General features: G+C 42.2%; 1 protein-coding gene across 4 annotated transcripts in view; it reads left to right on the top strand.

Annotated features, from left to right (window-relative positions):
* CLIP1 (CAP-Gly domain containing linker protein 1) overlaps nucleotides 1–15107 on the top strand; it is a 114203-nt gene that overhangs the window by 66772 nt on the left and 32324 nt on the right. For 3 of the 4 annotated variants that reach the window (XM_043901950.1, XM_043901949.1, XM_043901948.1), the window contains 7 exons: nucleotides 546–603; nucleotides 1840–1923; nucleotides 2847–3003; nucleotides 4865–5030; nucleotides 5138–5353; nucleotides 11238–11354; nucleotides 13972–14078. In XM_043901950.1, coding sequence (XP_043757885.1) covers nucleotides 546–603; nucleotides 1840–1923; nucleotides 2847–3003; nucleotides 4865–5030; nucleotides 5138–5353; nucleotides 11238–11354; nucleotides 13972–14078 — 905 coding nt within the window. Of the gene's footprint in view, nucleotides 1–545; nucleotides 604–1839; nucleotides 1924–2846; nucleotides 3004–4864; nucleotides 5031–5137; nucleotides 5354–7850; nucleotides 10119–11237; nucleotides 11355–13971; nucleotides 14079–15107 lie in introns of all 4 variants that reach the window. The other variant, XM_043901951.1, reaches the window with a different exon arrangement.

Here is a 15107-nt window from a genome sequence, read left to right as displayed (position 1 = left end):
GGACCTAGTATAGCACAGGGAGCTATACTCAATGTTTTGTAATAACCTATAAAAGAGTTCGGAAAAAAAATAGACACTTGAGTGTGTATAACAGAATAACTTTGCTGTACATCTGAAACTAACATAGCATTGTAAATCAACTAAACTTAAAAAAAAAAATATTAAAAAACTATTTCTGAACTCTGGTCGCTGTCTCAGGCAGATTTATGGAGAAGTTCTGCTACTTGAGGGTAGCAACATGCAGAAAAAGTATACACATGGCACCACATGTATATACCCACACATGCATATACTGACATAAGTGTGAATATCCATACACATATACGGACATATGTGCATGCCCAGCCAGGCACACAGACACAAACCTCATTCACTCGTGTGCAAACACGCATAGCACCCAGATGGTAGTAATTGACACCCACATGTTTTAAGCATAAGTTAGCTTTAATGAAACAAAACTAGCAACAAAAAATAATGTTACAGTCATTGAAACTTTTTATAATTTGAGATCTATCTATTCTGAATGTCCAATTGTTTTTCTTTAGAAAGAAAAGTTCGCTGATGCTTCAGAGGAGGCAGTCTCTTTTCAGAGAAGTATGCAAGGTACGTCTCACTAACATAACAGCACTTTAGAGGAGGTCACGTCCTCAAGCGGGAGCCAGTCTTCAGCTCAAATAAAGTCCCTGCAGTGCATAGTAACACTACATTCCCTTGGCTTCTTAAAGCCTCAGATTAATTCTTTTTATTTTTTTATGAGCAGTGTGAAATGTATATGGGTTTATTTTCAGTTTATCCCCTTCTACTTTCTACCTACTGTTAGATGCCAACATGTCTAACACATTAAAATATTCGCACATTAAAAAAAAATTTGAGAGGCATCGTCACTTCTCTCATACTATCAGCCAGTCAACCCAGCTGTGTCAGCCTTCAGTCCATGCCTTCAGCCCCCTTCCCCACCATCCTGAAGTCCCAGCATGTGCTCAGCGACATGGAAAGAGCCAGCATCACCATTCAGACACAGCTTACCTTCCCAAACTGCTGTCACCTCTGCAGCCTAATCATTTCACCTGAAATCTGTCCTGCCTTCTAGAAATATACAGTCCAGTTTCCCAGTTGTATTAAAGGACTCACCCCTGTCAAATATACCCAAGACACATTGGGTAAGGGCAGCAGATTACAAAATGGTATATACTCCATGGTTCCATTTATACAAACCTATGCGTGCCATTTCCTACTCCAGGGGATCTTCCTGACTGAGGGGTTGAACTTTCATTAATTACATCCCCTTGGCAGGTGGATTCTTTATGACTAACACCGCCAGGGAAGCTCATACAAAACTATATGCACATGTATTCAACACTAACCCCCAACACAGATATTTGAATGGATCATGTCCACGATATTTCCAGTAATAAACTCTGGGTGGTCAGGTTGACTCCCATTAATTCTTTCTTCTTTTTGACCTAAAGCTTGACTCATGTTAAAATGTAGACGTACTTGGGTAAAGTATCATCTTACTTAAGCTTCAGTCATTGGTAGCTCTATTGCGTTTTTTTTTTTTTTTTCCCATTGCGTTTTAAGTGGAAGGTGGAAGGAGGCAAGAGATCCCTGGAGAATGAATGTTCAGTGCCTCCCTAATCTACAGATCTGGGGAGACAGAAAATTGCTTGCTTGCTTCTTTAGGTTCATTATATAGTGGTTTGATTTCTAATGGGATTCTTTAGTATTCACATGACTCCAAATCTCAAACTTTTGATTTGATTTGATTATAAGACAATCAAGCTTTAGGTGGCTTATTAACTCTGAGATGTATTAAACTTTTAACTTAATCCCAAATAGAAACTGTAAATAAATTACACCAAAAAGAGGAACAGTTTAACGCACTGTCTTCCGAACTGGAGAAGTTGAGAGAAAATTTAACAGGTAAGAACACATCTCTGGTTATTATAAACATTAAATATAGTAGGCTTCCTCGGATTTGAGATGATTTTAGTGTGTGGTACAACCTATCTACTGTTCAAGCATAAAGTCTTTACTCATTGTGTTCTCTTGTGATGAAAAACTTGTTGGGCGTCTGTTAACCTCAGCAAATTCTCTCTGCTTCGTTTTCAAACAAGTCAGAATCCACCACACCTCACCACTCCCAGTGCTACCCTTCATCCCAGCCAGCCAGCATCTGTAGTCTGAGCTATAGTAACAGCTGGCCACCTGGGCTGCTCACTTCTGCCCTTGCCCTCTTCAGTCAGCACAGCAGCCGAAGAGATGCTTTCAGCATCAAGTCAGATCATGTCACATCTCTGCTCAAGGTGGCCCGTGGCACCCATCTTGCTCAGAGTCACAGCTGTGGTCCTTAACTCCCATCAGGTCCTGTTACCTTTCTGATTTCATCCCGTGCTGTTCTTCCCCAAGTTCCTTCCACTGCAGCCGTATCTGCCTCCTTGGTGATACTCGATTGTGAAGCGTGTTCCTGCCTCAGGGCCTTTGCACCTGCCTTTTCTTCTGCCTGCATTCCTCTTCCCTCACTTCCCCTAGGGTTTTACTTAAATGTCACTGTCTCAGAGAGGCTCTTTCTAAGATTTCACACTCCCCAGCTTCCTTCCTGGCTCCTGTCTCTGCTTGTATTCTTTTCCCCCTCTTAGCACTTACCACTCTCTAACATATGATTGATTCTCTTTCTTGTTAATTGTCTCTCTTCTTTGCTAGAATATAATTTTCATGAGAGCAGGGATTGCTACGTACAGATATTCCCAGAGCAAGTTTTGGCATACAGGATGTAGTTAATACATTGTTGTTGGTTATAACACAACAGCTCTATTTTTTTTCTATACATATATATGTATATTCAGATACGGAGGCAAAATTCAGAGAGAGAGATGAAAGGGAAGAGCAGCTGATAAAGGCGAAGGAAAAACTGGAAAATGACATTGCAGCAATAATGAAAATGTCTGGAGACAATTCTTCTCAGCTGACAAAAATGAACGACGAACTACGTCTGAAAGAAAGGTATGTACGAGTATTATTAAGAGCGTCTGCTTTAGGTTAGGCTCTCAAGGAAGGTCTAGATGGGAGGAGAGCCAAACTCTTCAGGATAGTTATGTTTTAAAAGTTGCCTGTCTCTTGTCCTTTATTGTCTCAGTGTATTCTTGAATCAATTATTTAACCTTCTAAGGGGAAGATAGTAGTTTACCAATGGCAATAGCATCTTTTTTAAAAAAAAAAATTTTTTTTTTTAATTAATTTGGCTGTGCTGGTCTTAATTGTGGCATGTGAACTATTAGTTGTGGCTTATGGAATCTAGTTCCCTGACCAGGGATCGAACCCAGACCCCCTGCATTGAGAGCATAGAGTCTTAGCCACTGGACCATCAGGGAAGTCCAGGCAGTAACATCTTTTACAGGCAGTTAAAAATATTTTTAACCTACTGCAGTGTAATGATAGATAACGATTATGAAGGGCTGACCACATGCCACATGGTATGCTGACCACTTTGTATAGAGTTTATTTTCCTGATAATCCCACAAGGTGAGTGTATTATTGTTCCCATATTAAAGAAAAAGAAATCGAGACATAATGAGGTTAGGCAACTTGCCTGAGGTTTCAAGTCTAGGCAGTCTGGTCCCAGTGCCCTCACTGCCCTTCATCACTACACCGTACTTCCTCAGTGCTAAAGCTTCTTACATTAAATCTCTGTCCTTGTCTTTATTCTGAGGCTCTTGTTGCTTTGATTTGTTTTAATGGCTGTTTAAAAATCGAATGTTTATTTTATAAGGCACATTTTTTAGAAGACATGTTAGCACCATTAGACTTCTGATTCTGAAAGTATTAACACTTGGCAGTTACGTTTACATCCAGCCATGCGGGGGCTTCCCTGGTGGTCTGGTGGTTAAGACTCTTCCATTAATGCGCTTCCATTGCAGGGGGCACAGGCTTGATCCCTGGTCCGGGACCTAAGATCCCACATGGCGTGAGGTGTGGCCAAAAAATAACAACAACAAAAACATTGAGCCGAGCGCTCCCGCAGGGTCCGCAGTGGTGGTGATGGGCACCTGGGCCTTGGTTGGCCGACTTTGGTCAGACTTGCCGGGAGGCGGGCACAGCTGCAAGGTGGTTGTGGCCAGAGCCTTGGAGAAGTTCCGTTTCTGTCGGCGTTTTATCCAGTGTTTCCATCCAAGTTTCCCTCCTCTGATGTATGAGACAGCCCACTCTCTAGGCTGATGACCCTCATACATCTTCATCGGACCACAAGTTTATCTTTAAGCTAGGACTTCAAATTATTTATTGTTATTTTCATATCTGTATTCTGAAACGGCACCCAAATGAATCTTGCATATTCTAGTCTGCTAAAATTTGGAAACCTCTAAGTACTTACTTCCTCTAATACGTTTCCTTTTCTCTCATCTTTCTGTATTCCTTTCTCTCATCTTTCTGTATGTGCTGTGCTGTGTTTGACTCTTTGCTACCCTGTGGGCTGTAGCCCACCAGGCTCCTCTGTCCATGGGATTCTCCAGACAAGAATACTGGAGTGGGTTGCCATGCCCTCCTCCAGAGGATCTTCCCGACCCAGGGATCGAACCCAGGTCTCCTCCATTAGAGGCTGACTCGTTACCGTCTGAGCTGGACATAAAATAATAAACGTTCACACTTAGAGTAGTTGTTACTCTAAGGTATTTATAACCATCACAGTTGTTAAAAAGTATTCTTCAGGACAAGCCAAGGGTTTTTTTTTGCTAATTCTAGATGTTATTGCTCATAACATTTATCATCATTAAGCCAATGATTATCAATATTATCTTTTAAAGTGTAACTCTAGGATTTAAAGTACTCTTTGGAAAAATCTGACGCTTCGTTTTGAAATTCTTTCTAGAAATGTAGAAGAATTACAGCTGAAACTCACCAAGGCTAATGAAAACACAAGCCTTCTGCAGAAAAGTATTGGGGAAGTAACTCTCAAAGCCGAACAGAGTCAGCAAGAAGCAGCTAAAAAGCATGAGGAAGAAAAGAAAGAACTCCTGAGAAGACTATCAGACCTGGTAAGGAGAGAGGGAACCAGTGGGACTGGTGGCCAGCAGGGGCAGAGAGGGTGGCTGGCAGGACAGCTGTGGCCAGGTGACTTCCTTCTGACATGGGGTATCTGCAGGAAAAGAAGATGGAAATGAGCCGCAACGAGTGTCAAGATCTGAAAGCCAGGTACGAGGAAGCCAGTTCCGAGAGCAGAGCCAAGCATGAAGAAGTCCTGCAGAACCTCCACAAGCTGCTCCGGGACACAGAGGAGCGGCTGAAGGCTACACAGGAGGAAAACCGTGAGCTGCTGCAGAAGCTGGAGGAGCTGGGGAAGCAAGCCGAAAGAGCCAGAGTATGTGGTGGGGAGGACCGTGTGCCCCAGTATAGTGAGCTTTGTGTCCCGCGTCAAGGTTGTAAGGGTGCTTAGAAAGCAGCAGTGCGTGGAATGGGTTCAGTGGCCTTCAGAGCGCATGGCAGGAAGGTGAATGACGTCTCCTGTGGCTTCAAGTGTTTTGTACCAGCCGCTCTCCCGTCTCAGGGTTGGTGGTGGCTACAGGTCTTTCTTTCCACCCTGAATGGACTGTGTAGCCATCACCCCCTATGCTGCTTCACAAAGAGCCTTCTGTCACCTGAGCTCTGTCCACCTGCTTGTAATAGACTCTGTCGCAGAAAAGCATGTCCCTCTAGTCTTGGCCGTCTTGCTGCCACCTTGCACCAGGGTTAGGAGAGACATCGTGCAGAAAAGCAAGATACAGAGGCCACGCGTGAGGCAGGTGGGCAGGGAATGGAGCCTGGTCAGAAGAGCAGAGGAAAAAGAAGGGAGACCTCTGGAGAAGGTTTTCGTATGTCCCCAGGAAGGCAGTGAAAGCTTATTAACAAGGAAGTTGGATTGAAGGGCTGTGAGAAAACATCCTACTACTGAGTAGAGTAGAACTCGATACATTGAATTTTATTTTATGGTGTCAGGATCGTGTCAGGGTCCCAATATGTTTTCTGACCCACTTATTGCTATTTAAATTGCTCACAGAAAAGTAAATTATTGTCTTTAATTGTTTTTAATGTGTCAGAGAAATGTTCATATACATGTAGGAGTTGAGTAGAATCAAATACAGAAGAATATATGTAGGACTTAAAACAGATCCCTGATATTGGGAATGACTGGGGGCAGAAGGAGAAGGGGGTGACAGAGGATGAGATGGTTGGATGGCATCACCAACTCAATGGACATGAGTTTGAGCAAGCTCCAGGAGATAATGAAGGACAGGGAAGCCTGGTGTGCTACAGTTCATGGGGTCACCAAGAGTCAGACATGACTCAGCGACTGAACAACAAAACAGATCCCTTTTAAATTAAATGAAATACATCATAATACACGTCATGTGTGAAAGTAAAAGATGCTCATTCATGTCTGATTCTTTTCAACCCCATGGTCTATACAGTCCATGGAATTCTCCAGGCCAGAATACTGGAGTGGGTAGCCTTTCCCTTCTCCAGGGGATCTTTCCAACATAGAGATTGAACCCAGGTCTCCTGCATTGCAGGCAGATTGTTTACCAGCTGAGCTACCAGGGAAGCTACATGCTGCCCATCAAGGCTTTCTCTTTTCCCTGTGAAATATCTCCAGTTTTATGAAACATTTAATACCGGATATAATTTCCAGAATTTTGGACTTTGAGGCTCCCTTTATCTTGGTAGACACCAGTTTTCTAATGTATCCCTTAAAATGCTGCAGCCTGACCAAACCACAGCATTCTAGAGGTTTGTGTAAAGCCCCATTAATTTTGTTTGCTGTTGTTTTCATAAGGATCATTTGGTTAAAATGCCAGAATTGTTTCCCTTCCAAAGTAGTCTGGATATCATATTTTTGTGAACCTCAGTGTTTTGTCAGCAGACACTTTTGAGAGCTGATGAAACCTTCAGATGTTTTCCCCAGGAAAATTGATTTATACACTTAACCAGTTTTGGGTGAAATCTCAAGAAGTTCATGGAGCCCGTGATGCTCCCGTGTTCCCTAGTTTAATAGCCAGTGAACTATGCCATGCCATCCAGTACAGTAGGCACTGGACGCATGTGGCCATTTAAATATAAACTAGTTCAAGTTATAAATTCCCCTTCTCAGTCACACGTGCCACACATGTGGCTAGTGGCTACCACAATGGACAGTGCAGATCAAATCCTTTTACATCATGGCAGAAAGTTCTGGACAGCACTGGTAGAGACACTGTGGTCAATTTATTTTATAAACCAATACATTTTTTTAAAAGCCCATTTATTTTGGTCATCAAAGCCTAGCAAATTGGTCTGCATTTTTGTAAGTTACATGTAACATTGGGACTAAATCAGTCTCAGGCCAGGTTCTTTAGTAAGTAAGGGTCTGTAAGTTAGTTTGAAAGGCAACGGTTTATAACACCTCCTCCCTCTTCCCTTTTTTGGTTAAAATATACTCACTGTTTGTAGTTCTTTGGATTGTGTTTTTAAAAATTCTTCTATGAATCCCTCCTACGATAGAAATTACTGGATAATTGGGAACGGCAGGGAAAGAATCCCATGCCCTGATGTCAAACTACTGTTTGTATCTTCTAGTTAACTGTCAAGAGTACTTCAGAGGTTGTTTCAAAGATGAACCAATAGAGTTATCAGCTTTTGGCAAAGCTACAGTTGCTTTGCATTATCCTTTTATGGGCTCTGTTCATCTAGTTTCTTTCCCCTGTAATCCAGGTAGTTTCTATGACATTTATCATAAACTTTTTTTTAACTTCGATGACTTAGGTTATGTTAAGTTATTCGGGCTTGCATTTGTCTGCTTGATTTCATTTTGTTTCCATTCTTTCCATCTTTTGTCTCTGTAGTCGCTAACTTACTTATTAACATCAGCCAAAAGAGAAATTGAACTAATGTCAGAAGAGCTGAGGGGTCTGAAATCAGAGAAGCAGCTTCTTACCCAGGAGGGGAATGCTTTAAAGTTAGAAAAAGGTTCACTTCTGTCTAAACTTGTAGAGCTGGAGGCCAAAATAACTTTACTTCAGGAGGACCAACAGAAGCTCTGGTCAGTAAATGAAACTCTTAATTTAGAAAAGGAGAAAGTCTGGGAAGAAAAGCAAGATACTGAAAAGCTTTATCAGCAAGAACAACTCGATAAAGCAGCTTTGGCTGTGGAGAGAGAGAAATTACTGAAAGAGATTGATATCGCGCAGGAGGAACTCTTGAAGATAAATACAGAAAACGAGTCTTTGCAGGCTTCCGAAGCAAGCTTGCAGGCACTCACAGAGGAACTGCAGTTCAGCAAAGATATTCTAATGGCCGAGTCTCAGAAGTATCGGGAAGAAAAAGACCGCCTGGAGAATCGTATCAAGAAGCTGGTCACTGAAAACCTCTCATTGGCTAAAGATAAAGATGAAATTATTCAGAAGCTTCAGAGCTCCTACGAGGAGCTGGTCAAAGATCAGAAGAGCTTGGTGCAGGAGATCGAGGATCTCACAATAGAGAAAAAGTCAACTTTGGAGAAACAGTCAGGTCTTGACAACATGTGTATAGCTATAAAGGTCGAAAGAGATCATCTTCTTCAGAGCTGCAAAGACCTGCAGTTCGAGAAGGACATGCTGCTTCAAGATCAGGAAAAGCTGAACACCAGTCTGGAGACTGCCCGCCAGGTTAAACATCTGCTTAGTACGGAAGCCGGTGAGCTCCGCACACAGCTGGAGGAGGCCAGCAAGGCCCTGAGGAAGGCTGAGCTGGAGATTCTGCAACTGCAGGCCACGAACACGAGCCTCACAAACCTGCTGGAAGAAATTAAGACCAGCCGGGAGATCACAGACTCCGAGTGCATTCAGCTTCTGCATGAGAAAGAGACCTTAACCTCATCCGAGAGAAGGCTCTTGACTGAGAAAGAAGAACTGCTGAATGAAAATAGGCTCATCTCGGAAAAACTCAGCAAATACTCAGAAGAGTCCGCCCACATCGAGATGAACCTGAATGAGAAGATCACGTACCTCACTTCTGAGAAGGAGCTGGTTTGTCAGAAAATCAGCAAGCTCAAAAAGCAGCAGGATAACCTCTTGAAAGAAAAATCGGTACTGGAGATACAGAATGGGGATTTACTGGTAGAAAGAGAGAACTCCAAGAAGGCCATGGAAGACCTTAAAAAGAAATATGATCAAGAGTCAGCCAACAGAAGAATCATTGTGCACGAGAAGATGAAACTGCTCAGCAATCTCGAGGCTCTGAAGAAAGAACTTCAAGAGAGAGAAAAGGAAAACCAGGCGCTCACGGCCACCAAGTGCGATCTCTCGCTGATGCTAAAAGAAGCCCAAAACGCCAAAAAGATGCTAGAAAAAGAACACACTGACATACTGCAAGCCAAGGAGAGTTTAAATGCTGAACTCAAGGCCTGCTGTTCTGAAAAGAACATCTTGTTAAGGGACGGGTTGAATCTGCAAGAAGAATGTCAGAAGTTAAACGAGAAGATCCACACAATGCAACAGTCCCTGGTGCTGGAGAAAGAAGCCAGGACGCAGGACCAAGAGTCCTCCTTGTACGAGAGCAAGAAGCTCCACGGGAGGGTGGTGCTTCTGGAGCAGGAGGTGGAGAAGCTGAGAGCCTGCACCCAGGAGCTCCAGTCCGAAAACTGCGCGCTCATCCAAGATAAGACCAACTCAGAGCAGAAAGTGGCTGACATCGTCAAGGAGAAGGAACTCCTGAGTGCAGAGACGGCGCGTCTGGCCGCCAACATAGAGACTCTGAAGAGTGACTTTGCTGCCTTGTCCAGGTCCAAGCTGGAACTGCAGGAACTGCACGACTACCTCACCAAGATGCTGGGCGACCTGCAGCTGAGCCACGAGGTAACCCTGGCCGAGCAGGCCAAGGCGACGCAGGACAACAGCGACCTCCTGGCTGAGAAAAGAGAGATGATGCTGGAGAAGGACGAGCTCCTGAAGGAGAAGGAGAAGCTGGCCGAAAGCTACTTCTTCCTCCAGAAAGAGATCAGCCAGCTGGCCAAAACCAACAGCCACATCTCAGCCGAACTCCTGGAGTCTCAAAACGAAAACCGTATTTTGAGGAAAGAGAAGAGCAAGCTCACTCTAAAAATCAGAGAGCTCGAGACTCTACAGTCCTTTACGGTAAAGTGGGAGGTTCAGGAATTGGGCCCCTGGCCTTAACCCTGTTCACTAACCCTGTAGTGGCTGAGGGAACGTGCCTTCATTTCCAAAGAAGGAAACGCACCCCATTTAATCACTTGGTCAGATATCTCAAGCTGTTTGTCACCGCCTGAAAGGGCAAGTGTTTACCAGATGTCTAATTGCTGTCATCTCTCTCCATTAGAAAAGATTGCAAACTGTGAATAAAAAGGATAGATGTTTTTTAATTTAGGGAGAATTTTTCTGAAAAGGCAACCATAATTCTTAAAGGCTTAAGAACAATGGTGAAATGGTCACATGTTAAAACATAGTATCTTCTGTGTGGCTTTAATTGTTTCATAAATCTTCCCTCCAGTTACTGGGAAGGTATAAAGGCAGAATTCTCACAAACTGAATTAGACCACATGAAATTGTAAGCAAGTGCCTTAAAAGATTTTAATTCACTTCTGTGATTTTTTTTCAATACTGTATCAACTAAGGATTTGTTTCCATGTGTATATTATCTTTTTTATTCACAGACATGCTTGTGTTCATTGCCTACAGCTTCTCATGGACTTGGTCATTCAGTGCTTCTCATTAAACACTTGAGCCTTAAATACTGTAACCGCCCAAATAATTTCCATTTTTATTTGAAAAGTTCCCAACCAAAATTCCAAGTGATTTCAAAAGCCCCAAATTTGAGATAGCAAGAAGAATATTTTAAACTTCTAACAGTAAATATGATTAAGAGGAAATTTGGCCACAGAAGGATGTAAACCTTTCTTATCAGTGAACATTTCTCTCAAACATAAGTCAGAGTGATGAACACCATTGTCAGTGGAACTCAGAACTTAGAAGGCGTAGGTTTATAGGGATCTGAAAATATGTAAATTGCACATTTCAGTTTGGCGTGTTGAAAAATGGCACAGAAAGTGTCTATAACTTTGTGCTGCTTGTTCGTCTTGGTCTGTCTGTCTTGGCATGGGGTTGGTTACCGGCTCGCCGTCTCTGTGTGATTCCCTTCACCACACAGATCCTGAGCCTCGTGGCCTGAGTGTTAGTCACCCCCTCCCAGGTTGATAAGGGGTGCCCTCATTTCTCACGCTGCTTTCTCACACTTAGGCCGCTCAAACCACTGAAGATGCCATGCAGATAATGGAACAGATGACCAAAGAGAAGACCGAAACTCTGGCCTCCTTGGAAGATTCCAAGCAAACAAATGAAAAACTGCAGAATGAAGTAATCAGATTTAAATGGCTTTTTGTACAAAGGACAGCCTATCGACTTCATGGAATTCTTGATGACTAACTCAGGATGGTTTATTTACTTATTTTTTTTTTGAAGTGTGGCCTTACACAGGTTTGATCTATGTTAGTGGAGTTGCATGTACACCAGGATGATGATCTTATGAAATAAAATGTATTACTTCATTACCTATTTAGTAGGATCAACCTTTAAAAAAGGAGGGGAAAACCCTGGTAGTGTGGGTTTCTGTGATAGTTGTTCACTGACACAACTACTGAGAGGAGATACCAATGGCATTCTCTAGCTTTTGTGTTTTTTATCTTAAATCACGTGCATTTTTTTTTTTCTCCCAACTGCCTTCCAACTTTGAGCTACCGAATTCCATCCCTCAGCCCTGAGTTTGACATAGGCCTTTTTCTTGGCCTATTTCAGTACTGCCTCCCTTATATCTCATTTTGAATCAGTCACTTCTGGGTCTCAGACAGATTTGTGGTGTCAGGGTAATTTTGATTCTGTCCAAAAGTAGCATTTCTCATCCTTGCACCTCTCTTTTGATTCCCACCCGCCCCCCTCCCCCACACCCCATACCAGCCCTTTCTTTCTTTGGAAAGCTGTTACGTAAATCCAAAGCAGATTGCTTCGCCGAAATAGTTATGTGAAGTTCTATAGAACTTCAGAGGCTTTTTAAAGTGACAGTCAGGTGAGATGTTGAGAAGTTAAGCCGGGGAAGATCCAGACAGGCACGCTGAATAGCAGTCATAAAGATCAGGCCTCCTCATGACAGCAGAGCAAGGACTGAAATCCATAAGGGCATAAACACTTTGAAATAATTAGAAGGGAAATAAAGCTTGACGTAGAAAAGAGTACATTTATGATTGAGTTGACAGTCCTAAGAGAACAAGACTTAAGCTGAAGACATAAAAGCATTAAAAATTATAGATGGTAATCGATTGGAAGCTAAGGTAAAGAAGATTTTAAGGAATGTCCCTAACCTTTGAAGGTAGATTGAGGGAGAATCCTGTGTTTCCATAACTTACCCCTTGGTGTCTCGTTACAGCCAGAATACAGACTGGATGAATCATTTTCTGGTCCCACTGAACATTCCCTGAATCTGGAATGTTAGGGAGCATTAAAAGGAAGACGGTGGTGTTAAAATTTGCAGGACACTCTGCAGGGCTCCTGATTCCCAGGGCTCCTGACCGGTAGCATGTGGTAGGACAGAACGACCTCTGGCTGAAGGAGATAACTATGCGAGTCCTAGAAAGCCAGCTTGGCACCAGGAGCACACATTGTATGATGGGTCACCCATGACAGCCCCCCGTCCCTGGGGGCTGCGTGCCTGGAACTCCAGCCACCTGCCAGAGCCGGAGGTTGGTCATGTCCCCACTAATTCCAGTAATGTGTCCGCTTTTCCCACCAGAGGCCAGGCCATAGGCTGGCCACGTCCCACGTGGGCAGGTGATGGGACTGAATGTGAGTGAGTGCTTTTCAGTCTCGCTATGTGGCCTTTCCCTTTCCAGACTGAAGCTCAGGTGAATAATTAAATCTTTCCCATCTACAAATATCCCAGGAATTTTCATAATGAGGATTATTATATAACTTTAAATTTGGCACTGACATCGAAAAATATCATATCCTAAATTACTAGTCTTGTGGGAAGAAAGGGGTGTGTTTTCATTACAAAGAATCAGTCCTTGATGTCATGCCTTTGCAATTTATTTCTAATGTTTTTATTTTCTAATGCATGTTTTTTTTTTTCCCCATTTATTTTTATTAGTTGGAGGCTAATTACTTTACAATATTGTAGTGGTTTCTGTTATACATTGACATGAATCAGCCATGGATTTACATGTATTCCCCGTCCTGATTCCCCCCTCCCACCTCCCTCTCCACCTGATTCCTCTGGGTCTTCCCAGTGCACCAGGCCCGAGCACTTGTCTCATGCTTCCAGCCTGGGCTGGTGATCTGTTTCACCCTGGATAATATACATGTTTCGATGCTGTTCTCTCAAAACATCGCACCCTCGCCTTCTCCCAGAGTCCAAAATTCTGTTCTGTACATCTGTGTCTCTTTTTCTGTTTTGCATATAGGGTTATTGTTACCATCTTTCTAAATTCCATATATATGTGTTAGTATACTGTATTGGTCTTTATCTTTCTGGCTTACTTCACTCTGTATAATGAGCTCCAGTTTCATCCTGTGGTACATATACACCATGGAATATTACTCAGCCATTAAAAAGAATTCATTTGAATCAGTTCTAATGAGATGGATGAATCTAATGCATGTTTTAAGATGCATCGTACATGAATAGCAAGCTCAATGATAAATTTTGGGAATTGTATAAAAGTGAAAGAGACCCTATGTTGCAATTTAGTTTGACCTTTTGGCCAGGTGTACAGGGAATGTCTGACTTAACCTGTGCGGGAGGTTGGAGTTTATAATAGACTTGATCATTTGTAATCTCTTCACTTGGTGATCTTTTTGGTTTTTTGCAAAGGATTTTAATTTCACCTGTCTAATGCATGTTTTCATGAATGATTTGTCTATCCACTCATGTGATTGGAAAATGAAATAATTTCATTAGGTTTTTTTTCTCTTGATCTTTAAGTTGGATACACTTAAAGAAAACAACTTGAAAAATGTGGAAGAGCTGAACAAATCAAAAGAGCTTCTGACGGTAGAGAACCAAAAAATAGAAGAATTCAAGAAAGAAATGTAAGTTTACCTGTTATGAAAGAAATTATGAAACTTATTTAAAATTGCAAAAGTAGAAACAGTGCTAATTACTTTTTTCAAGTACTTGACAAATGTATATAAAGTCAAAGTAATGATCTCCGTCCTGCCCCCACTAAATGCCATTGCAGACCTTGAGAATTCACCCCTATAACCACTGTGAAGTTGGAACTATAGCTCAGTTACAGGGTCAAAATGAAATATGTGCTGGCTGGTGAGTTATAACACTTCGAATTCAAATGTGACTTGATAAAACCCTTTGCAAATAACAAGGGGAATTAGAGTTTTTTCAAGTAGTATGTTTATATATATGTGGAATCTAGAATAATGGTAGATGAACCTATTTGCAAGGGCAGGAACAGAGACAGAACGGACACATGGACACAGAGGGAAGGGGAGGGTGGGACAAATTGGGAGATTGGGACTGACTTACATACACTCCCATGTGTAAAACAGATAGCCTAGTGGGAAGCTGCTGTATAGACAGGGAGCTCAGCTTGGTGCTCTGTGGTGGCCTAGAAGGGTGGGATGGGGGTGGGGTGGGACGGATGCTCAAAAGGAAGGGATATATGTATAAATCATATATATATGATTCATGTTGTACAGCAGAAACTAATACAACATTATAAAGCAACTATACCCCAATAATAACATTAAAAAAAATAGTATGCTTACGTGGTAGCTAATCTCAACATTAGGAAACATCAGACCCTCTATTAATTAATCCCTTAAAACTCTTTCAGTAGGGGGTGGGGGAAAGCATGTACTTTGAAGATTATCAAATAGTTTTTATTTTAAGAGTAATCTAATCTTCTGGCTGGACATTAAATAAGCAGAACTTTGAAAGCCTCTTTCTAATCCAAGTTTACTCATCAGTCTGCTGCCTATATTTTAGGCAGACAGGCTGTCCATGTTTCCTTTGTCAATACCGCCTTTCGAGTTTGGTTCTCATAACTGCTGCAGATGGTTATTTATCTGGCGCTGTAAGTGATAGTTACAGAGTAGATTTCA

This window comes from Cervus elaphus, chromosome 5, assembly GCF_910594005.1.
Source record: "Cervus elaphus chromosome 5, mCerEla1.1, whole genome shotgun sequence".
Lineage (NCBI taxonomy): Eukaryota > Metazoa > Chordata > Mammalia > Artiodactyla > Cervidae > Cervus > Cervus elaphus.
This window is presented reverse-complemented; position numbering and strand designations above follow the sequence as displayed.